The 24,529-nt window shown below is 36.3% G+C and overlaps 1 protein-coding gene across 21 annotated transcripts in view; it reads left to right on the top strand.

Moving 5' to 3' along the window:
- Positions 1 to 24,529, top strand: part of RP1 (RP1 axonemal microtubule associated) — a 440,182-nt gene that overhangs the window by 188,397 nt on the left and 227,256 nt on the right. For 17 of the 21 annotated variants that reach the window (XM_070631597.1, XM_070631611.1, XM_070631610.1 and 14 more), the window contains 2 exons: positions 2,462 to 2,548; positions 5,419 to 5,551. In XM_070631597.1, the coding sequence (XP_070487698.1) occupies positions 2,462 to 2,548; positions 5,419 to 5,551 (220 nt within the window). The remainder of the gene's footprint in view (positions 1 to 2,461; positions 2,549 to 5,418; positions 5,552 to 24,529) is intronic. The other 4 variants (XM_070631612.1, XM_070631605.1, XM_070631604.1 and 1 more) reach the window with 1 other exon arrangement.

Raw genomic sequence — 24,529 nt, 5'->3', positions numbered from 1 at the left:
CATAGATGGTCATAGGATTTATTTCTGGACTCTCAGTTCTATTCCATTGATCTATATGTCTGTTTTTATGCCTGTACCACACAGGTTTTATTACCTTAACTTTGTAATAAATTTTGAAATAAGAAAGTATGAGTTCTTCAACCTTGTTCTTATTCTTTAAGATTGCTTTGGCTATTTGTGGCCCCTTGCAATTCCATATGACTTTTAGGATCAGCTTTTCCATTTCTGCAAAACAGGCTGTGTGGATTTTGACAGGGATTACATTGAATCTGTAGATTTCTTTGGGTAGTATTGACTTGTTATCAATATTAAGCCTTCCAATCCATGAACATGATATCTTTACAATTATTTAGGTCTTTAATTTCTTTCAGCAATGTTTTGTAGTTTTTCTTGTATAAGTTTTAAACTTCGTTTGTTAAGTTTATTCCTAAGAATTTTATTCTTTTTGATGCTATTGTAAATACAATTGTTTTCTTAATTTCTTTTTCGTATCGTTCATTACTAATGAAAGGAATTGCAACAGATTTTTGTGTGTTGATCTAGTATCCTGTAACTTTGCGGAATTCATTTATTAGCTTTAATAGGTTTTTGTGGAATCTTTAGGATTTTCTATATATTAGATCGTATCATCTGTGATACAGATAGTTTTATATAGTTTTATATCTATATATAGTTTTATATCCATAGTTTTATATCTTTCCTTTCCAAAATCTGATGTGTTACATTTTTGTCAAATGCTTTTTTTGCATCAATTTAGATAACTGTGTTTTTTTCCTCTTCATTCTGTTTACGTGGTAAATTACATTGATATTTGTATGTTGAACCACTCTCTATTCCTGGGATAAATCCCAGTTGGTCATGGTGTATAATCCTCTTAAAACGCTGTTGGATTCAGTTTGCTAGTGTCTGTTGAAGATTTTTGCCTTTATATTTAGAAAGGGTATTTGTTTATAGTTTTCTTTGCTTGTCATGTCTTTGTCTGGCTTTGGTATCAACCCTGCTTACCTTCTAGAAAGAGTTAGGAAGTGTTCCCACTGCTATATTTTTGGGAGAGTTTGAGATGAATTGGTGTTAATTCTTCTTTAAATATTTGGTAGATTCACCAGTGAAGCCGTCTGTCCTAGGCCTTTCTTTGTTGGGAGGTTTTTTATTACTGCTTCAATCTCTTTACTTATTATAGGCCTATTCAGACTTTCTGTTTTTTCTTGAGTCTGTTTTGACAGTTTGTGTTTTTCTAAGGATTTGTCTATTTCATCTAGGTTGTCTAATTTTTTGGCATACAATTGTTCATGATATTCTTTTATAATACTTTTTATTTCTGTAAGGTCAGTAGTAATGTCCCTATTTTCATATATGATTTTAGTAATTTGACTTTTCTTCTTTGCTTAGGCTAGCTAACTGTTTGTCAATTTATTCTTTTTGAAGCCCTAATTTTTGGTTTTGTTGATTCCATTATTTTTGTATTCTCTATTTTATCTCCATTTTAATTTTTATTATTTGCTTTCTTCTTCTAGCTTTGCATTTAGTTTGCTCTCCTTTTTCTAGATCCTTAAATTGTAAAGCTAAGTTATTTATTTGAGATCTTCTTTCTTCTCCTTCTACTTCCTCTTTTTCTTCCACCTCCTGACCGTCCCATCCTCCTCTTGCCTCCTCCTACTTCTTTTTGCTTAAAGTCTCTGGATTTATTAGATTGGAATCTTCAAGAAAGTTTTCTCTCACGGCAAGCTTGACAATCTAGTTGATGGGCACCCATCTGAAATGATTTCTTCCTTTAAGCACATTCAAATTTTATGGAATTACAGCTAACATTTCCCTCTGAGCTCTGCTTTCACTGTATCTCCTGTGTTTTCTGTATGTTATTTTTTTTCATTCCTCTCAAGGTGTTTCTTAATTTCCCTTGCAATTTCTTTGACTTATTGGTTGCTTAAGAGTATGTCGTTTCATTTACATATTAGTGGATTTTTCAGGTTTTTTTTCCCTGTATTGATTTCTAGTTTCATTGCATTGTGGTTTGAAAAGATACTTTGTATGATTTCAGTCTTATTTAATTTTCAAAAGGTTTTTGTGACATAACATGTGGTCTATCCTGGAGAAAATTCCATGTGCGCTTGAGAAAATTATATTCTGCTGTTGTTGAGTGGAATGCTCTATAAATATCTGTTAGATCTAGTTGGTGTATAATGTTGTTCATGTCCTCTCTTTCCTTATTGATTTTCTGTCTAGTTCTTCTGTCATTTATTCAAAGTGGAGTATTGAAGTCTCCAATTGTTATTGTAGACTACTTCTCCATTCAGTTCTGTTAATTTTTGCTTCATATATTTTGACACTCTGTTATTAGGTGTATGCATGTTTATAATCCTTATATCTTCTCGATAGATTGACCCCTTTATCTTAATATCAGCTGTTTTTAAATGGATTTTGTGAAAGTACATTGGAAGACAGTCTCTTGGTTCCTTTATAGATCACAGTTGGAGACATTGGAACACTCTTTAAGATTCGTATTGGTCATACCAACTCTGGACTCTCCCCTTCCTGGCACTGTAAAGAGGTAAAGACATATCAACGTTCCCATGCTTTCCAAAATACTCTGCAAATTCTGTTTAGGAATCAAACCCCAAGGGGGCAATTTACTCCTCTTATGAGTTGATGGAGTCAAATCTGGACTTTTTTTGTCAATGTATTCCTCAGGGCAGCAGTATCATGTGCCGTTGTCGATAATTTAATCCCTCATTAATTGAGGGAAGCACTTCAACCAAACAGTCCTTTCACCTCTTCGAAAAGACAGGAAAATACTTGGGGCTCTCGATAAACTCATACTGCTTCTTGAGATGGTTGCACTAATGATGAAAAAGTGACTAGGTGGACGTTATCTGCTTCATGAGGGTTGTAAAACTAGACCATTTGTGCTGATGAAATAATAATCTAATAGACTTGAATGCCACCTCTCAAATTTAGTCTATTCATGCTAAGCAAGATAATGCCTCTGTGAGTACTTTTAGGAGGAAAAAAGGGGCTTAAGTTTTCTACGTTGTTCAGAATTAAAAATTGTACTTGTTACCATGATTGCCAATAACTGCAGATTTTCAACACTGGAAATTGTACAGCTTGTCATCCATTTTTGTGTATGGTGTATTTCCACCTTTTGTCATTTCACAATAAATGATCTTTAAACAAGTTCTCAAAATGAAAAGAATATCTAGTTCCATTCCTGATATTTTTTGCAAACTTGTTCTACAGTTTTATAATATGTGAGAAAATTAATGAAAAAGTCATTGAAGATGAATAGTACCTTAAAAACATATTTTTTATTCCATTAGCAGAAACACATAGTTGTTAATAATGCCATAGTCTTTACATAAAAGTCACAAAAGATCCTGAAGCAGAATGAAAAAATAAAACTCACTATATAAAAATACAGAATGTAGAAGATTTCAAAATTCAAAATTATTGGGTCTGGCCCAGTGGCGCAGCGGTTAGGTTCCCACATTCCACTTCTCAGCGGCCTGGGGTTTGCCGGTTCAGATCCCGGGTGTGGACATGGCACCACTTGGCAAAAGCCCTGATGTGGTAGGCGTCCCACATATAAAATAGAGGAACATGGGCATGGATGTTAGCTCAGGACCAGTCTTCCTCAGCAAAAAGAGGAAGATTGGCAGTAGTTAGCTCAGGGCTAATCTCCCTCAAAAAAAAAAAAAAATTCGAAATTATTGCCTGGCCTCTATGTGAAATAATTCTCTCTTTTATGCCATATAGAACTTTTGAAGTATGATATTCAGGTTGATATTTAATTGATCATATATAATAATACCTCTTACTCTTTTCTCTTTTAGTAAGCTAAACTAACTTATGAAAATTATCATTAATCCTCCTTCCATATCATTTGATTGATAATCGATAAGCAATATTATATTCATTATTAACCTGGGATGTCAAGACAGTGGTTAAGTAATCGGGAAAGATTATATAATACTGCAGAGGAAAGACATAAAATCAAGCTGAAAATTCTTACTGTCTTTCTCCCTATGGCAAATACTCTCTTCATTGCAAGGCAACTTGTTTGCCTGAGGTTTACCTCACCTGTCTTTGAGAACCAGTGAAGAAGAGAGATGTTCTTCATTCAAAGTTTTATTCTGAATATACAAAGCTCTTATATAATTTACCCATTTGACCAAATTGGGAGTTTCCTGTTCAATTTTTATAATACAGTTCAGAAGTTTGAAATTTAAAATTTTAGGTAAATTAGTGCCAATAACTTGAGGGGATTAGAATTAAGGCACTGAGTCCATTATAGCAATAATGGTACAGTATTTCTATAGTTCATAAAATGATCACATTGCTTTAAGGAACTTAATCTTGATTCTTTCAAGTTTAGTTAAGGAAGATTACAAAATAAAAACTTTCAAATAGTGATTTATTTTGCATTTCTCAAATGATCTGCCTTACTCTTTAATTAAAATAACCAAGTCAAATAGTGATGGCAGCAGTAGCAGCCTTGCAAACCAAGGGTAACCGTGTGTGGTTCTCAGGGAGCTTTTCTAAAAGTGTGATTGCACCAGAATCACACTTGATATGAATTTATGAATGCACATTTCTGGGCCTTACCAAGACCCACAGAATTAGTAAGTTTAGGAACTGAAAATCTACCTTTATGATGGTATGACTTCTTAAACAATCAAGGTTGAAAATCTCTGATGTAAGACATTTTAAAGACAAAAAGATTAACAGATAAAGTAATACTTCACTGAAACTTTTAAAAGAATAATAGTACCCTACTCATGAAAGCCTAGATTTTGGAATCAGAAAACATAATTTCTACTTTTTGATGATTTTTGACATTCGTCTGATCTTATCAGAATTTAACATCTTTATCAACTCCAGGATAAATGGATTAGATAGCGTATGGTATCATAGGTATCCAGATAAACAATTACTGCTTGAATTTCATTCATTGCTAAGGACCCAAGGAGGAAAATATATCAGTTTGAATCTGTAGTGCATGAAATTTAGCTCATGCTAATATTTTATAAAATCACTTTAAAATTTAAAAAACCTCATTACTAAGGGGTTGGAACAGGGGAATAACAGATTTTTAAAAATTGTAAACATCTCTTTCGAAATAGGAAAATATTGATGGCACTTAGAAAATTTGGGAGGTAATTGGTATGTTTAGCATTTCAATATAGAGACATTAGAAGTAGAAAAAGTTCAAAATAGAGAAAAGAAATGCCATTGTGCTTGAGATGGCAATAAAAGAAGAAATTAGCACTTTTCTTGTCAAATATTCAACAGCTTCCTTTATTAGAGAAAAGCAAAATGATCTTCCCTAAGCTAAGTGTCAGATTTGGACAAAAACTTTTATTTGATTTTTTGATAAAGTATTCTTATATTTTTTCAGAAGTAATATTGTTGCTATTGCAGATACAACTGTGGAACATGAATTCTAGGAAACAGTTTTACATACCTGTTCAACGATGGTTGGCACGAGATCAAGAGGATGGGGAAATCTGTCGAGAATTTCCTGTTTTAAACAAAGGACAACCCATCTTTCCAGGTAGGGAAGATACAGCTCCAGGCAGCACAGATAAAACTTGTTTGCCTAAAAGCTGAAGGATAGGAAATTTGATAAATACATGTTAAGTAAATGAATGAATGATTAAAGAACTGCTCTTTTCTTACCAATTACCTCTGCTGGTGTAACAGCTGTATTTAAATATTTTTTAGTTGGTTCATGTACTGACATTCAGGAATATGTTCTTGTCAACAGCCCTGTAGGAAGGTCAGCTGAAATTCCTCTTAATCAAAACAAGAAAGTTCGTTCTTAGAAGGTTGTGAGAAAATTGAATATCCAATGAAGTTACTTCGGAGCTAAGAAATGCAAGTCAATGTATGCTTTTCTCTCTGGGCTCTGCCTTATTTTTGAAAATTTATCTGTTTGATCAGGAAATGAAAAAAGAATGGCTCAATGACTTTCTAAGCATTTGGTCAAAAACAGAAGTGTGTTCCAGCCTTGTATAAAAATGGCTGTGAAATAGGCTATACTTAGGGTTAGACAGTCACTACTCACTGCCACAAGAATTCAGGGTAATTCTGTGCATAAGAGCTGTTTGCTTATGTGTCTGCTGGCCTCTGTTTTGGAAGAGAATAAGAAAAGGATGTATGAGAATTATTAAATGGGCAATGATAAAAGTAGTCTTTTTTCCAATCCGAGATATTTTCTGCTAAAAATGTGGTATCTTAGTTTTCTAGAGAAATAAATGATAACATGTATTATCTGAAGATTAAGAAGAGTTCCAAAATGTCATATCATCTAACAGGCTTAGGCATATAATAACTTGTCTAACATTTCTAGGGAACGTAGGTTGGTAAAACATTTGCAGAGACTGACATTCCTTTGTGATTTTAAAATAAGATGTGATAAACTGTTAAGTTTCTGAAGTTAAAATATTTTTGAAAAGATAGGAATAGTTCTGTTTGCTGAAAAGTGAAGGATTGTATAAGCATTGTTCTCACCATTCATAAGCATTTTTCTAATCATTTATAAGTATTCTCCTCCTACTTCTCTAGTAATCACCAGTTTGTTTCCAATATCTATGAGTCTTTCTGTTTTTTGTTTATTTGTTTTGTTTTTTAGATTCTCCATGTAAGTGAAATCATACAATACGTATGTTTCTCTGTCTGACTTATTTCGCTGAATATAGTACTCTCTAGGTCCATTCATGTTGTCACAAATGACAAGATTTCATTCTTTTTTATGCCTGAGTAATATTCCATTGTATGTATGATGTATTCTATTGTATGTATGTATGTGTATATATATGTATATGTGCCACATCTTCTTTATGCATCTATCGATGAACACTTAGGTTGCTTCCATATCTTGGCTGTTGTAAATAATGCTGCAATGAACATAGCAGTGCATATATCTTTTCAAGTTAGTATTTTTGTTTTATTCAAATAAATGCCCAGGAGCTGAGGTGCTGAATCGTGTGGGAGTTTTGGTTTTGGGGGGGGGGAGAGTGAAACAGGTGAAATGGATTAAGTACAAACTTCCAGTTATAAAATGAATAAATCATGGGGATATAATAATGTACCACATAGGGAATGTAGTGAATAGTATTTTAGTAACTTTGTATGGTGACAGAAGGTAACTAGTCTTATTGTGGGTCATTTTGTAATGTATATAAATATCGAATCACTGTGATGTACACCTGAAACTACGAGGATATTTTATGTCAATTATACTTCAATAAAAAAAATCATTATGTTGTATACCTTATACTAATGCAATGTCATATGTCAATTATATCTCAATAAAACTGGAAAAGAAATAATAAAATAAAATAACAGCTATAATTATTATCAACCTTCTTCCTCATCTGCCCGTTTGCTTCACCCAGGAGGAGACATTTGCCAGATGCCCTCTTCCTACCCACTGTTAGTAATGATGCAGAGGTCACTTTTTGCCTCTTTGTCTGTCATTTTAATTGTAAAATTTTGTTCAAAGAAGTCATATTCTACAAATACATCCTGACTTTCCTGGGCTTTCTGTAGTACTTGGTACTTATGGATTTTTTTTTTAATTGAGTTATTGATAGGTTACAATCTTGTGAAATTTCAATTGTACATTAATGTGTGTCAGTCATGTTGTAGGTGCACCACTTCACCCTTTGTGCCCACCCCCCACCCCACCTTTCCCCTGGTATCCACTAAACTGTTCTTGGTCCATAGTTTTAAATTCCTCATATGAGTGGAGTCATACACAGATTATCTTTCTCTCGCTGGCTTATTTCACTTAACATAATTCTCTCAAGGTCCATCCATGTTATTGCAAATGGAATGATTTTGTTCTGTTTTGCAGCTGAGTAGTATTCCATTGTATATATGTGCCACATCTTCTTTATCCATTCGTCTGTTGATGGGCACTTAGGTTGCTTCCACGTCTTGGCTATTGTAAACAGTGCTGCAATAAACATTGGGGTGCACAGGACTTTTGGGATTGCTGACTTCAGGCTCTTTGGATAAATACCCAGTAGTGGGATGGCTGGATCGTATGGTAGTTCTATTTTTAGTTTTTTGAGGAATCTCCATACTGTTTTCCATAGTGGCTGCACCAGTTTGCATTCCCACCAGCAGTGTATGAGGGTTCCTTTTTCTCCGCAACCTCTCCAACATTTGTTGCTATTAGTTTTAGATATTTTTGTCATTCTAACGGGTGTAAGGTGATATCTTAGTGTAGTTTTGATTTGCATTTCCCTGATGATCAGCGATGATGAGCATCTTTTCATGTGCCTATTGGCCATCAGTATATCTTCTTTGGAGAAATGTCTGTTCATGTCTCCAGCCCATTTTTTGATTGGGTTGTTTGATGTTTTGTGGTTGAGTTGCGAGAGTTCTTTATATATTAAGGATATTAAGCCTTTGTCAGATATATGACTTGCAAATATTTTTTCCCAGTTAGTGGGTTGTTTTTTTGTTTCAATCCTGTTTTCATTTGCCTTGAAGAAGCTCTTTAATCTGATGAAGTGCCATTTGTTTATTCTTTCTATTGTTTCCCTTCTCTGAGAAGGCATGGTGTCCGAAAAGATCCTTTTAATACTGATGTCAAAGAGTGTACTGCCTACATTTTCTTCCAGAAGTCTTATGGTTTCAGGTCTCACCTTTAGGTCTTTAATCCATTTTGAGTTTATTTTGGTGAATGGTGAAAAAGAATGGTCAATTTTCATTCTTTTACATGTGGCTTTCCAGTTTTCCCAGCACCATTTGTTGAAAAGACTTTCTTTTCTCCATTGTATGCCCTCAGCTCCTTTGTCGAAGATAAGCTGTCCATAGATGTGTGGTTTTATTTCTGGGCTTTCAATTCTGTTCCATTGATGTGTGCACCTGTTTTTGTACCAGTACCATGCTATTTTGATCACTGTAGCTTTGTAGTATGTTTTGAAGTCAGGGATTGTGATGCCTCCCGTTTTGTTCTTTTTTCTCAGGATTGCTTTAGAAATTCGGGGTCTTTTGTGGCCCCATATGAATTTTAGGATTCTTTGTTCTAATTCTGTAAAGAATGTCATTGGGATTCTGATTGGGATGGCATTGAATCTGTAGATTGCTTTAGGTAGAATGGACATTTTAACCATGTTTATTCTTCCAATCCATGTACATGGAATGTCTTTCCATCTCCTTATGTCGTCATCCAATTCTCTCAGAAAGGCCTTGTAATTTTCATTATATAGGTCCTTCACTTCCTTAGTTAAATTTACCCCAAGGTATTTTATTCTTTTTGTTGCGATTGTGAATGGTATTGTATTCTTGAGTTCTTTTTCTGTTGGTTCATTACTGGAGTATAGAAATGCTACTGATTTATGCAAATTGATTTTATACCCTGCAACTTTGCTGTAGTTGTTGATTACTTCTAACAGTTTTCCAATGGATTCTTTGGGGTTTTCTATATATAAGATCATGTCGTCTGCAAACAGCGAGAGTTTCACTTCTTCCCTCCCTATTTGGATTCCTTTTATTCCTTTTTCTTGCCTGATTGCTCTGGCCAGGACCTCCAGTACTATGTTAAATAAGAGTGGTGATAGAGGGCATCCTTGTCTCGTTTCTGTTTTCAGGGGGATGGGGTTCAGTTTTTGCCCTTTGAGTATGATGTTGGCTATCGGTTTGTCGTATATGGCCTTTATTATGTTGAGGTAGTTTCCTTCTATGCCCATTTTGTTCAGAGTTTTTATCATAAATGGCTGTTGGATCTTGTCAAATGCCTTCTCTGCATCTATTGAGATGATCATGTGGTTTTTATTCCACAGTTTGTTGATGTGGTGTATCACGTTGATTGATTTGCGGATGTTGAACCATCCCTGTGTCCCTGGTATGAATCCCACCTGATCCTGATGTATGATTCTTTTGATGAATTGCTAAATTCTGGTTGCCAAAATTTTGTTTAGAATTTTTGCATCTATGTTCATCAGTGATATTGGCCTGTAGTGCTCTTTTTTCATGGTGTCCTTGTCAGGTTTTGGTATCAGCGTGATGTTGGCCTCATAGAATGTGTTAGGAAGTGTTCCATCTTCCCTAATTTTTTGGAATAGCTTGAAAAGGATAGGTATTAAATCCTCTCTGAAAGTTTGGTAGAATTCCCCAGGAAAGCCGTCTGGTCCTGGGGTTTTATTCTTTGGGATGTTTTTGATTGCTGTTTCAATCTCTTTCCTTGTGATTGGTCTGTTGAAATTGTCTGCCTCTTCTTGAGTGAGCTTTGGGAGATTGTAGGAGTCCAAGAATTTATCCATTTCCTCTAGGTTATCCAATCTGTTGGCATATAGTTTTTTGTAGTATTCTCTTATAATCCGTTGTATTTCTGCAGAGTCTGTTGTTATTTCTCCTCGCTCATTTCTGATTTTGTTTATTTGAGCTTTCTCCCTTTTTTTCTTTGTAAGTCTGGGTAGTAGTGGTTTGTCAATTTTATTTATCTTCTCAAAAAACCAGCTCTTTGTCTCATTGATCCTTTCTACTGCCTTTTTCGTTTCAATAGTATTTATTTCTGCTCTGATTTTTATTATTTCTCTCCTTCTGCTGACTTTGGGCTTCATTTGTTCTTTTTTCTCTAGTTCAGTTAGGTGTGCTTTAAGGTTGCTTATTTGGGATTTTTCTTGTTTGTTAAGATGTGCCTGTATTGCGATGAATTTTCCTCTTAATACAGCTTTTGCTGTATCCCATATGAGTTGGTATGGCATGCTATCATTTTCATTTGTTTCCAGGTATTTTTTTATTTCTTCTTTAATTTCTTCAGTGATCCATTGCTTGTTCAGTAGTGTGTTGTTTAGTCTCCACATCTTTGTGCCTTTCTCAGCTTTTTTCTTGTAATTAATTTCTAGCCTTATAGCACTATGATCTGAGAAGATGCTTGTTATTATTTCAATTTTTTTAAATTTGTAGAGGCTTGCCTTGTTTCCCAACATATGGTCTATCCTAGAGAATGTTCCATGTGCACTTGAGAAGAATGTGTATTCAGCTCCTTCAGGGTGGAGTGATCTATATATGTCTATTAAGTCCAATTGTTTTAGTTTTTCATTCAGCTCCACTGTTTCCTTGTTGATTTTCTGCCTGGATGATCTGTCCATTGATGTGAGTGGGGTGTTGAGGTCCCCTACTATTATTGTGTTGTTTTTAACATCTTCCTTTAGGTCTGTTAATAGTTGCTTTATGAATCTTGGTGCTCCTGTGTTGGGTGCATAGATATTTATAAGCGTTATTTCTTTTTGATGAAGTGTCCCTTTGATCATTATATATTGTCCCTCTGTGTCTCTCTTTACCTGTCTTATTTTGAAATCCACTTGGTCTGATATGAGAATTGCAACACCTGCCTTTTTTCCCTTGCTATTTGCTTGAAGTATTGTCCTCCACCCTTTCACCCTGAGTCTGTGTTTGTCCTTGGGGCTGAGGTGTGTTTCCTGGAGGCAACAAATTGTTGGATCTTGTTCTTTAATCCATTTTGCCACTCTGTGTCTTTTTATTGGAGAGTTCAATCCGTTCACATTGAGAGTGATTATTGATGCATGTGGACTTAATGCTGTCAATCTGTCGCTCATTATCTTGTTTTCCTGTGTTTCTTTTCCTGTGTGCTTTAGACTATCCATTTAATACTGCAATTTCTTATGCTGGGTTTCTTAGATTTTTCCTTATCTATGATTTGTGACTCTGTTCTGTACTTTATTTTAGTGTCTACCTTGAAGTTTGTATTTAGAATCTCGTGTATAATAATAGTCTATTCTCTGGTGGTCTCTTACTTACTCGACCAATACTGATTTAGACCCTTTGCTCTTCCCCTCCTAAATAATTATTTTCATTTTTTATTCCAACTCGTCTTATTAATTTGTAGTTAGAGTGCTAAGATCGTCCTTGTTTTGGTAGTTTCCTTATTTTTACCCTAATGCTATAGTTGAATATTTGCTATCCTGTTCTGGTTCTATCCATTGGTCTCCCTAGTCTGTGGCTTGTGTCCCCTTTCTCCCTTTTTTCTTTTTTCAAGTATGAGAGCCTTCTTGAGGATTTCTTGTAATGGAGGGCTTTTAGTTACAAATTCCCTTAACTTTTGTTTGTCTGGAAAAGATTTAATTTCTCCCTCATATCTGAAGGAAATTCTTGCTGGATAGAGTATTCTTGGCTGAAGGTTTTTATCCTTTAAAGCTTTGAATATATCACTCCATTCTCTCCTAGCTTGTAGGGTTTCTGTAGAGAAATCCGCTGACAGTCTGATAGGGGCTCCTTTATAGGTTATTCTCTTTTTTTTCCCTTACTTCCCTGAGTATTCTTTCCTTATCATTCCTATTTGCCAACTTTACTATTATGTGCCTTGCGGTGGGTCTTTTTACATTGACAAATCTAGGAGATCTAAAACCCTCCTCTACACACATTTCTCCGTGGATCCCTAGATTTGGGAAGTTCTCTTCAATAATTTCGTTAAGCACACTTTCTGCTCCATTTTCCTTTTCCATATTCTCGGGAATTCCTATGATCCTTATGTTCTTACTCCTCATTGAATCCATTATCTCTCGGAGATTTTCCTCATTTTTTTAAATTCTTAGTTCTCTTTCTTCCTCTGTCTGGCACCATTCAGCCTGTCTGTCCTCGATTATGCTGATTTTCTCCTCTATGTTGTCTACATGGGCATTCAGGGAATCCGTATTCTGTTTTATCTGGTCCATTGTGTTTTTCATCTCAAGTAATTCTGTTTGATTCTTCTTTATGATTTCAATCTCTTTTGTGAAGTAACTCCAGAACTTGGCTTGTTTCCCTATCTTTCTCTCTACCTCATTGAGTTTTTTGATTATAACTGCTCTGAATTCATTATCACTTAGTTTACCTAATTCCAAGTCCTCAGGACTTAATTCTGTGGTTTTATTGTTTTCCTTCTGGTCTGGGGCTTTTATAAATTGCTGGATGGTAGAGGAGCGGTTTTTTCTCATGGTGGTAGAATTCAGTTGCAGTTACAGCCTGTTGCCACTAGATGGGAGTCGAGAGTGGCGTGTTAGCTCTCCGCCTTGGGGCAAGATGGCTGCGCCCACTGGCTTCGCTTGTGGGGAAGGGGCTGTCACTCACACGCACCGGTCTGGGTTCAGATCAGTTCTGTTCTCTGGTCTCCCAAGGCCCTTGATTTATAGGGTCCCCGAGACGAAAGCTTTCTTCCCCGTCAGCGGGTCTCCACTGAATCAGCGGCAGGAGTCCTGGATGATCCCCTGTTGCACGGCCCCTCCCCCGCTCCTTCCCGACCCACGCCGCAGCGATCGCAGACTCTAGGGGAGGGAGTGATGTTCTCTCCTACCGTTCCAGCGCCTCCGAGGGTGTAAGGATAGGTTTATGATCTCCGCCTTCTTGGTATTGTAGGTCTCTAACGAGCTGGCATTATGTTTATTCTCTGAAATTCAGTTCTTCCAATCTTTTGTTGTATTTTGGAGGGGAGAGAATCCTGGGTCAGCTCACCCCACCATTTTGCTCCCGGTACTTATGGATTATTAATAAACATTTTTATTTTCAGTTTCTGCACATGACTTCATGAAACCTCTAATGTTTTCTCTCATGTGCTATCTGTACTCTCATGTGCTATTTATAAACTTGGTAAAGCTTTAGTTATCTAGATTAGTGGTATATATAGCAAATGTTAGCTGACCTCAGCTATACTTTTGCCTAATAGTCTAGCAAAGATTGTTGCTATGGATGAAATGATATTATAAGCAACAGCCTTCACTAGAGATAGAGACATCAGTTCTAGGTGGTATAAATAAGGAAAGGTTGGATTAGTTTCTTTTTTGCTATATTGCATTCATTTGAGTACAAAAGAATGAGGGTAGTATTTGTCATTTAAGGTAAAAGGAAATATAAAAGTGTTTGCCTGGCTAACCAGTATACTATCTTATATACCTGAAAGAACACGTTTTGTAATTACAGAAATATTTTCCTGCAGAGGATAAAGATTGCTAAGAAAACCAGAACAAAAGTGGGCTATCTGAGGCTGTGTGAGGTACTTTTTAAAAATTTTTATCTTTAATTGTGGTAGCAAACACATAGCATTAAATTTAATGTCTTAAACATTTTTAAGTGTACATTTCAGGAGTCTTAAGTATATTCCCTTTGTTTTATAACAGATCTCCAGAACTTTTTTCATCTTACAAAGCTGAAATTCTATTTCTTTTTGTGTGAGTTTTGGCAGATTGTGTCTTTCAAGGAATTGGTCCATTTCATCTAGATTATTGAATTTTCAGACATAGAATTTTTCATAGTATTCCTTTATAATTGTTTTAATTTTGCATGGGATCTGTAGTGATGCTCCCTGTTTCATTTCTGATATTAGTAATTTGTGTCCTCTTTATTTCTTAGTTAGCCTTACTAGAGGCTTATTGATTTTATTGATCTTTTCAAAGAACCGGCTTGTGGTTTCACTAATTTTCTCTATTGATTTCCTGTTTGTTCATTTTCATTGGTTTCTGCTTTGTCTTATTTACTTTCTTCTTGCTTACTTTGGGTTTAATTTACTCTTCTTTTTCTAGTTTCCTAAGGCGGAAACAGATGATTGATTTTAGTGCTTTCTTCTTTTCTAATGTATGTATTCAATGCTATAAATCCCTCTAAGCATTGCTTTTGCTGCATTCCACAAATTTTGATAAGTTCTGTTTTCATTTTCATTTAGCTCAAAATATTTTTAAATTTTTCTTGAGATTTCTTCTTTGACCCATATATTGTTTAGAAGTGTCTTATTTAATCTCCCTGTATTTTTGGGTTTTCCAGTTATCTTTCTGTTACTCATTTCTAGTTTAATTCCACTGTGGTTTTAAGAGCAGACATTGTATGATTTCTAGTCTTTTAAATCTTTTAAGATGTGTTTTATGGCCCACATTGTGGTCTATCTTGGTGAATATCCCATGTGAGCTTGGGAAGAATGTGTATTCTGCTGTTGTTGGATGAACTAATCTTTAGATATGAGTCATAAACAGTTGATTGATAGTGTTATTGAGTTCACCTATATCCTTATTGATTTTTTGCCTGGTGGATCTGCCCATTTCTGAGAAAGGGATGTTGAAGTCTCCAGCTCTGATAGTGGATTTATTTATTTCTCTTTGCAATTCTGTCAGTTTTTGCCTCATGTAGTTTGGTGCTCTATCATTAGGCATGTTTATATGAAGGATTATCATGTCTTCTTGGAGAACTGACCCTTTCATCATTATGTCGTGCCCTTTTATTGCCAGCCTTCGTGGTCTAGAAGTTAAGATTCCATGGTGGCCCGGGTTCATTTCCCCATCAGGGGACCACACCACCCATCTGTTGGTTGTCATACTGTAGTGGCTACATGTTGCTGTGATGCTGAAAACTATTCCACCAGTATTTCAAATACCAGAAGAGTTACCCATGGTGGACACATTTAAGCAGAGCTTCCAGACTAAGACAGACTAGGACAAAGGATCTGGCCACCCATTTCTGAAAAAAATTAGCTGTGAAAACACTATGAATAGCAGCAGAGCATTGTCTGATATAGTGCTGGAAGGTGAGAGGATGGCATAGAAAGACCAGGTAGAGTTCCACTCTACTGTGCACAGGGGCACTAGGAGTCAGAATTGACTTGATGGCGCTAACAACAGCAATGTCCTTCTTTATCCTTGATAACTTTCCTTGCTTTGACATCTGCTGTGTCTGAAATTAATATAGTTACTCCTGCATTCTTTTAATTAGCATTAGCATGGTATATTTTTCTTTATCCATTTACTTTAATTTATTTGTGCCTTTATATTTAAAGTGGGTTTCTTGTAGACAACATATAATTGAGTCTTATTTTTTGATCCACTCTGACAATCTCTGTCTTTCAATTGGTACATTTAGACCATTGATGTTCAAAGTGATTATTGACATAATTGGATTAATATCTATCAGATTTGCTACTGTTTTCTATTTTCTGCCCTTATTTTTTGTTCCTATTTTGTTTTTCACTGTTTTTTTCCTGCCTTTTGTGGTTTTAATTGATCATTTAATCAAGAAAATCATTCCATTTTTCTCTCCTTTCTTAGCATATCAGTTATAATTTATTTTGTACTTTAGTGATTTAGCTAGAATTTGCAAATACACTTTTACAACTAATGTAAGTCCACTTTCAAATAACAATATACTTCTTCACAGGTAGTGGGAATACCTTAGAATAACAAAATAATCTAATTTTTCCCTCCTATCCCTTGTATCGTTGCTATAATTCATTTCTCATATATATAAGCATACATAAGCATATATTTATGATATATGCATTGTTTCTATTATTATTTTGAACAGTTGTCTGTTTGATCAAGTAAGAATAAGAAAAAAGTTTTTGTTTCATTGCTTCTTTGATACATTTCTTTCTTTATGTAGATCTAAGTTTCTGACCTGTATTATTTTCCTTTTCTCTAAAGAACTTTTTCAACATTTTCTGCAAGGTAGGTCTACTGGCAAGAAATTCTCTCAATTTTTGTTTGTCTGAGAAAGTCTATTTCTCCTTCACTTATGATGGATAATTTCTCAGGGTAAAGATTTCCAGGTTGATTTTTTTTCCTCTCTCAACACTAAATATTTCACTCCACTCTCTTTCTTGCATTGTTTCTGAGAAGTTAAATGTAATTCTTATCTCTGTTTCTCTATAAGTAAGGTGGGTTCTTTTTCTGTAATTCCTTCAGGAGTTTTTCTTTATCTTTGATTTTTCTGTAGTTTGAAAACAATATGCCTAATGTAGTTTTTTTCTCTTTTTAGCTTTTATCATGCTTGGTGTTCTCTGAGAACCTAATTGAGTTCCTGGAGGAAAAACTCACAAAAGTATGGGGGGCCGTATGACTGAGCACCCCTCTAAGACTAAATCCTCATGGAGTTTTAACTGTCAGACTTGTCTGCAATGAGCCTCCAACAGTTTGTTAATGATAGTTCAGATTTTCCTGCCCTGGCACTGGTTCCCATGGCAGTTTCTGCTGAAGAGTCCCTGCTACTAGAAGCTATGACTCCCTGTGTTCATCTGTCTGTCCCTCTAATCTCAGGGGCCATAATATTTCCTGTGTCCTCACCTCTTTTATGGATCCGAGAAGAGTTGTTTTTTCAGTCAGTTCAGCTTTTTACTTGTTGTTAGGATGGAGTGGTCTTTCAAGCTTCTTACATGTGGAACTGGAACCAAAGCTGAAACTCCATACCCGTTCCCTCTCCTCCATTCTCCCAGCACTTGGCAACCAATTTTCTACTTAGTTCTATGATTTTGACTACTTTAGAGTCATATGAGTAGGGTCATACAATATTTATCCTTTTGTAATTGGCTTATTTCACTTAGCTAAATGTCCTTGAGGTTCATCCATATTGTAGTTTGTAAGAGAATCTCCTTCTTTTTAAAGGCTACATCATGTTCTTTTTGCTCTTATGACTTGATAATTTTGAATCACCTGTCTGTCTTCAAGTTCACTGATTCTTTCTTCTGCTGGTCGTGTCTGCTGTTATAACTGCCTAATGAATTTTTCAATTGAGTTGTTGTATTTTTCAGGTCCAGAATTTCTGTTTCATTCTTATTCATAATTTCTATCTCTTTTTTGATATTCTCATTTTGTTTGTGCATAGTTTTTCTGATGTTGTTTAGTTGTCTTTCTGTATTCTCTTTTAGTTCATTGTTCATCTTTAAGATTTTTTTAACTCGTCAGATTATTCATAGATATCCATTTCTTTATGGTTAGTTTTTTTTTTTACGGTTAGTTTCTTGAAGTTGAATTTGTCCCTTTGATTGGGCCACATTTTCCTGTTTTTCTTTTTAGATATGCCTGTGATCTTTTGTTGCAATTTGGGCATTTGAAAAAACAACCACTTCTCTAGGGTTTGTAGATTGGCATCATATACAGGAAGATCTTTGCTAATCAGCCCAACAAGAGATTCTGGTGACCTCACTGTCTTTTTCCAGCTATGCATCTTATTTGACTGTGCATGTAATCTCCTACTTGAAGAGGTTTGTGTAATTCTACTCAGGAGCTTCTCCTAGTGTATATCTGTAGTACTGCAATCTCTCTGGTGCTGGAAAAAGCTGTTGGTGTTCATCTTTATTATCAGCAGTCCATACCCTTGTGCCCATTCCTGTCAAATGTTTTGATTCAGGCAAGAGAGCAATCAGTCCTTTAGCCCCTTGAAAAGCCAGAACATTGTACATATATTCCACTCTTCTCTTTACTTTCCTAAGGAGAAGGCACATGTTGAGCATTTTCTCCCAAGTGTATTGTGTTGTGCTGGGGAGGAGGGGTTTAGATGTGTACAATGCCATGAATTTTCCTAGCGGCTTTGATGTGGTTCATCTTGGCTTTGGGCTTGCCTGGGTACAGGAACCTCTTATGGTTTATGGAATTCTCACAAAGGTAGTTGGTCCATGTATTCTTAACTTGGTGTCTCTGTGGGAGAAACTGGGACTGGGGCTTCCTATTCTGGTATCTTGCTGATGTCCTGTGCAAGCTATTTTAGTGAAACAACTATTTTGCATTTCAAGTTGCATAATTGACCCCTGAGTGAATATGCCAATTAATACAGAAGACTGAAATTCACTTTTCTTTTTTTTTCTATCAGTTTTTTTGAGACATAATGACATACAGCACTGTATAAGTTGAAGGTGCACAGCATAATGACTTGACTTACATATATTGTGAAATGATTACCACAATAAGTTTAGTTTACATCCAACATTGCCTACAAAAAAAGGTAGAAAAAAATGTTCTTTTCCTTGTAATGAGAATTTTTAGGATTTACTTTCTTAGCAACTTTCAGATATACCATACAACATTGTTAACTGTAGTCATCATGAAGTACATCTCCAGTACTTATTTATCTTATAACTGGAAGTTTGTACCTTCTGACGACCTTCATCCAATTCTCCCACCCCCACCACTTCTAATAATTATACATCTGATCTCTTTTTCTGTGACTGACTTTTTTTTTTAAAAGATTACACATATAAGTGAAGTCATACAATATTTTTCTTTCTCTGTCTGACTTATTTCACTTACCATAATGCCCTCAAGGTCCATCCGTATTGTCACAAATGGCAGGATTCCCTTTTTTATGGTTGAATAGTATTCCATTATTCCATTGTGTATATACCACAGTTCACTTTTCTTATATATTTGTCTACTAAATTCTTATATAGAAAATAAAAAAAGAGGTCCTCTGATAGGAATAATAGAAAAGTAATATACCACTGTTATGCTGACCCTTCTCCTCCCACTATTCCCTTCCAAGTTTAGCAAAATTGATCATTTGGTTTTTATAAAGGGAGAAAATGAAATTTTGGGTAAAAACGTAATTGGAAGTGTTATTAATGTTTAGAGGATGATTGTCAAGTTAACAATACTAGAAAAATAAATATCTTTCAGTGGTTACTAAGGAGAGAGTACAATATATAGAACTACCACTGATGTGAAAATCCAAAAGAATAGAGCTGGTGCAGGAGGGCAAAGCAGGGTTATGTTTAAGAGTATTCAGAACTCTGGAATCAGACTGCTTAGATGCTTATCCTAGTTTATGTTAGTACAGTCATGTGCCACAGCACAATGTTTCAGTCAATGACAGACCACATATACGAGGGTAATCCTGTAAGATTATAATGGAGCTGAAAAATTTCTGTCACCTAGTGATGTCATAGCCATCATAACATCATAGCGCAATGCATTATTCACATTTTTGTGGTGATGCTGGTGTAAACAAACCTGTGCTGCCAGTAGTATAAAAGGATAGCACATATAATTATGTATGGCACATAATACTTGATAATGATAATAAATGACTGTGTTACTAGTTTATGTATTTGTTATACTATACTTTTTATTCTTATTTGGGAATGTACTCTTTCTACTTATAAAAAAAGTTTACTGTAAAACGGTATGCCCTGTCATGCCAACAATAGCCTCATACATCTCATGTTTACCACATCTCTTGATTGCATCATTTTCTCTCGTGCTTGATTTAATCTCATGTTGTTTTGTTCCTCATGGCCCCTAAGCATACAAAATCCACTGCTAATGTTGCCAGTGAGAGGCCATGTTAAGTGACTGAGCTAGAAATGAAACTAAAAGTGATTAATGACTAGCAAGGTGAAAAATCAGTGATGGTTATTGCTCACCAGTCAGGTATGTCCCATTCCACTACAGCTGTGATCTTGAAGAACAAGAACAAAGTGCTGGAAGCTGTTAAAGGATCTGCTTTGTTGAAGGCAATGAGACTAACCCAGATTTGAGAAGGATCTATATAAGATATGGAGAAACTTCTAATGACCTGGATTGAAGAACAGGCACAGAAGGGTATCCCTCTCAGCACCCTCTCATGAAGGTATCCCTCATGACAGTCACGGCCAAAGCAAAAAGTTTGTTTGCGATGTTCAAAGGAAAGGCTGCACCTGACTACAATGTTGAATTTACCGTTAGCTCTGGGTCGTTTAAACGATTCAAGAATCGTCATTCATTACATAATGTGAAAGTGAGCCATGAGTGTGCAAGTGTTGATGTGAAGGCAGCTGAAGAATTTTTGGAAACTCTAGATAAGCTGATTGTGGAGGAAAATTACTTGCCAGAGCAATTATTCAATACTGATGAAACTTCCTGTTCTGGAAAGAGTTACCTGAAAGGACTTTTGTCCAGAAGGAGGCCAAGTCAATGCTAGATTTCAAGGCTTTTAAGGACAGGGTAACAGTCTTCTTTGGGGGCAATGTTGACAAACTGAAACAAACTGAAACCCTTTGTGATCTGTCGCAGTGAGAACCCTAGGCCCTTCCAGCATATCAACAAGTGCACACTGCCGATGTACTAAAGGAGCCATAAGAAGTCATGGATGACCTAGCTCCTCTTCCATGATGGCCTCTTCAATTGCTGTGCCAGTGAAATGGAGAAGTACTGTTTGGAGAATAACATACCTTTCAAGATTTTGCTTGTTGTTAGTACTCCTGAACGTACTTCTTTTATTCATGATCTTCATCCCAATATCAAAGTGGTGTTTCTCCCTCCAAACACGAGCTGTTTGATACATCCAAAGGATCAAGGAGTTTTATCAGTTTTTAAGGCCTACTAATTGAGGAGGACCTTTTGCTCAGGCTATTGCTGCAACTGAGGAAGACACTGAGAAAACACTGATGCAATTATGGAAGGATTGCAACATGTATAGACTGCATCAAGAACCTTGCTTGGGCTTGAGGTGATGTCACTAAGGAATGTATGAATGGCATCTGGAAGAAGACACTCAAGAGGTTTGACTATGACTTCAAAGAATTTGCCAAGGTTGAGGAGGTTGCAAAAATCAACAAGTCTATGGTTGAGATGGCAAATAACTTTAACCTGGGTTTGGATGAGGATGACATTCAGGAGCGATTAGATGTGGTTCCTGAGGAACTGACAAATGAAGAGTTGTTGGAACTGGAACAGGAAGGTGCAGCTGAAGAAGAGGCAAGAGGAAAGGAAATTGCAGAAGAAAAAGAAGAACCACCCCTCCAAAAAAATTCATAATGAAGGGTTTAGCAGAAGCTTTTGCAGTTCTCACCAAGCTCCTTAAAAAGTTTGAAAACATGGACTCCAACACCAAGTGGTTTTTATTAATAGAGAGGAATGTTCATGGTGCCTTGTCTGCTTACAAGCAAATCTGTGATGAAAAATACAAACCAAGCGAACAACCATGGACATATTTCTGAAAAGAGTGACACCTCCTCTTTTCAGGAGAGCCTTCTTTTCAAGAAGTGCCTCAGGCAGGTCCTTCAGGACATATTCCAGAAGAAGGCATTGTTATCATAGGAGATGACAGTGCCATGCATGTTATTGTCTTTGAAGACCTTTGAAGTGGGGCAAGATATGGAGGTGGAAGACAGTAATATTGATCATCTTGACTCTGTGTAGGCCTAGGCTAAAGTGTATATTTATGTTGTAGTTTTTAACAAAAAAGTTTATGAAGTAAAAAAAAAATAAATAAATAAAAGTAGGGGCCGGCCCTGTGGCACAGTGGTTAAGTTTGCACATTCTGCTTTGGCAGCCCAGGGTTCACTGGTTTGGATCCGGGTGTGGACATGGCACCGCTTGGCAAGCCATGCTGTGGTAGGTGTTCCACATATAAAGTAGAGGAGGTTGGGCACGGATGTTAGCTCAGGGCCAGTCTTCCTCAGCAAACAGAGGAGGATTGGCAGCAGTTAGCTCAGGGCTAATCTTCTTCAAAAAATAAATAAATAAATAAATAAAAATAGAAAAAAGCTTTTAGAGTAAGGCTATAAAGAAAGAAAATATTTTGTACACCTGTACAGTGTGTTTGTATTTTAAGCTGTGTTATTACAAAAGAGTCAAAAAGTTAAAAAATATTAAGTTTATAAAGTAAAGTTACAGTAAGCTAAGGTTAATTTATTATTGAAGAAAGAAAAAATATATATATATATTTTATGATTGGCACCTGAGCTAACATCTTTTGCCAATCTTTTTTTTTTTTCCTTCTTCTCCCCTCAGCCCCCTCAGTACATAGCTGTGTATTCTAGTTGTGAGTGCCTCTAGTTGTGCTGTGTGGGACGCCACCTCAGCATGGCCTGATGAGTGGTGCTGTGTCCACACCCAGGATCCGAACTGGCAAAACCCTGAGCCGCCGAAGCGGAGCGTGTGAACTTAACCACTTGACCACAGGGCCAGCCCCCAGAAAAACATTTTTTAATAAATTTAGTATAGCCTAAGTATACTGAGATAATAATCCTTTTTCTGTATTACAAGGTTGTTTCAAGGAATACGCTAAATAATGTATATGAAAGTGCTTCGTAACCTGCAATATACACAAATGTGAAGGATTATTTTTTTGAATTGTAAATTTAAATTGAGATATTTTACTTAAAAAAGTTACTTCACATGGTGCTGTTGGCCTAAGTATTGATTCATTTAATCTGATGTTTTTATTATTATGCCCTATTATAACAACTTAAGGGAAAATATCCAAGTGAGTAAAGCAAAGTTTTACTTCACTGCATTTTCTGTCCTTTATGCTAAATAACTGTATATGAATGGTAAGCTATGCAGTAGTTTCATTGTAACTTATGAGTGTAGATTATTGTTAGAATTATTTTGAGACATCTACTGTGTTTATTTTTCCAGCCTTTTGTCACATGAAACATCTTGGAGTAGTTACATTGACTTAAAATTTGTTTGAACTTTGGAAGTTGTTTCAACAGTGGATGGCATTTTCCCCTAAAGATACTGTAGCATGTTTGATTGAAAATATTTGTTTTTCCAAGTTTTGCCTTCTTGTGTGGGACCATCTATGGGTTGGAAAGGAAGTGTTGTCTGTCCAGGATTGCAGTGAATCATACACTTGTCATTCAGTCTTTGCCTGGTATTCTGCCCTGCTCTCTATTGGGCACCGAAGAGCAAATTGAGGAAAGTCAGGGACCAGGCCTGCCCTTAAGTATTGCATGTTGTATCTGATTGCTGAGAATGTCCCAGGACCCCCTTCTAGAGTAGTATGGGGTGTGAGGGTGTGAGCATTAGGTACTGAAAGACGTGAGGTGCATCGAAGGGCTGCAGTTATTTTGGAGGAGTAAGTGGGCGGTGAGGACTGGCATCTTGGAGGAGGCAGAACTAGCCTTAAAGAGTGGGGCAGAGTTTAGAAGCAGAGGGTGAGGGGATAGTTTCATGAGAGTTGGGAAGTATCTCAGTGTAAATGCTGTTTGGTTTCTTTTTCTGCACAGAGACAGTTGGGCATGTTTGGTAGCCCCAGTGATGAGTTAATCCGATTATTATTATTTTTTTTAAAGGTATGCTTTTTTTGTGTGTGTGAGGAAGATGGGATTCCACTATTCAGAGTTCGCTTCTTATGTTGGCCTTGTTGTGCACTGGGGTTCTGTTGTACCCATCTAATGTGGAATCATCCCAGGACAAGTACTCTTTTTTTTAAATAGTTTTTTTTAAAGATTGGCACCTGAGTTAACAAGTGTGGCCAATCTTCCTTTTATTTTGCTTAAAGATGGGCACCTGAGCTAACAGTTGTTGCCAATTTTTTTTGTCTTTCTTTTCTGCTTTATCTCCCCAAATCCCCCCTGGTACATAGTTGTGTATCTTAGTTGCAGGTCCTTTTAGTTGTGGCATGTGGGACGCCTCCTCAACGTGGCCTGACGAGCAGTGCCATGTCGGCCCCCAGGATCCGAACCAGCGAAACCCTGGGCCGCTGCAGCGTAGTGCGTGAACTTAAACACTCAGCCACGGGGCCAGCCCTGACAAGTACTCTTTGGTAAAACCACTTGCTTGATCTCAGAAGCTGCCTTTTTTATTTTGAAAGGTGTCCAGGATTTTGTAAGGTGGCCTTGCTGACACTCTCTGGAAAATCCAGGAAATAGAGATATGTGCTATTAACACCAGTTTTTAATCATTGCCTTTGTGGAGAATTTGTATTAGAGTTTAAAAAAGGAATCTCTCATTTTTTGTGCACAGGTGGCTGTAGAATGTTATCAATAGGATTTTGACCAAACTCAGGGGACTAAGGGTAGTTTGCTGGCATCATTCCTCCTCCTTTAGCATATCTG

This window comes from Equus przewalskii, chromosome 8, assembly GCF_037783145.1.
Source record: "Equus przewalskii isolate Varuska chromosome 8, EquPr2, whole genome shotgun sequence".
Taxonomy (NCBI): Eukaryota; Metazoa; Chordata; class Mammalia; order Perissodactyla; family Equidae; genus Equus; species Equus przewalskii.
The sequence above is the reverse complement of the archived record's forward strand: the minus strand, read 5'-3'. Positions and strand labels throughout refer to the sequence as shown.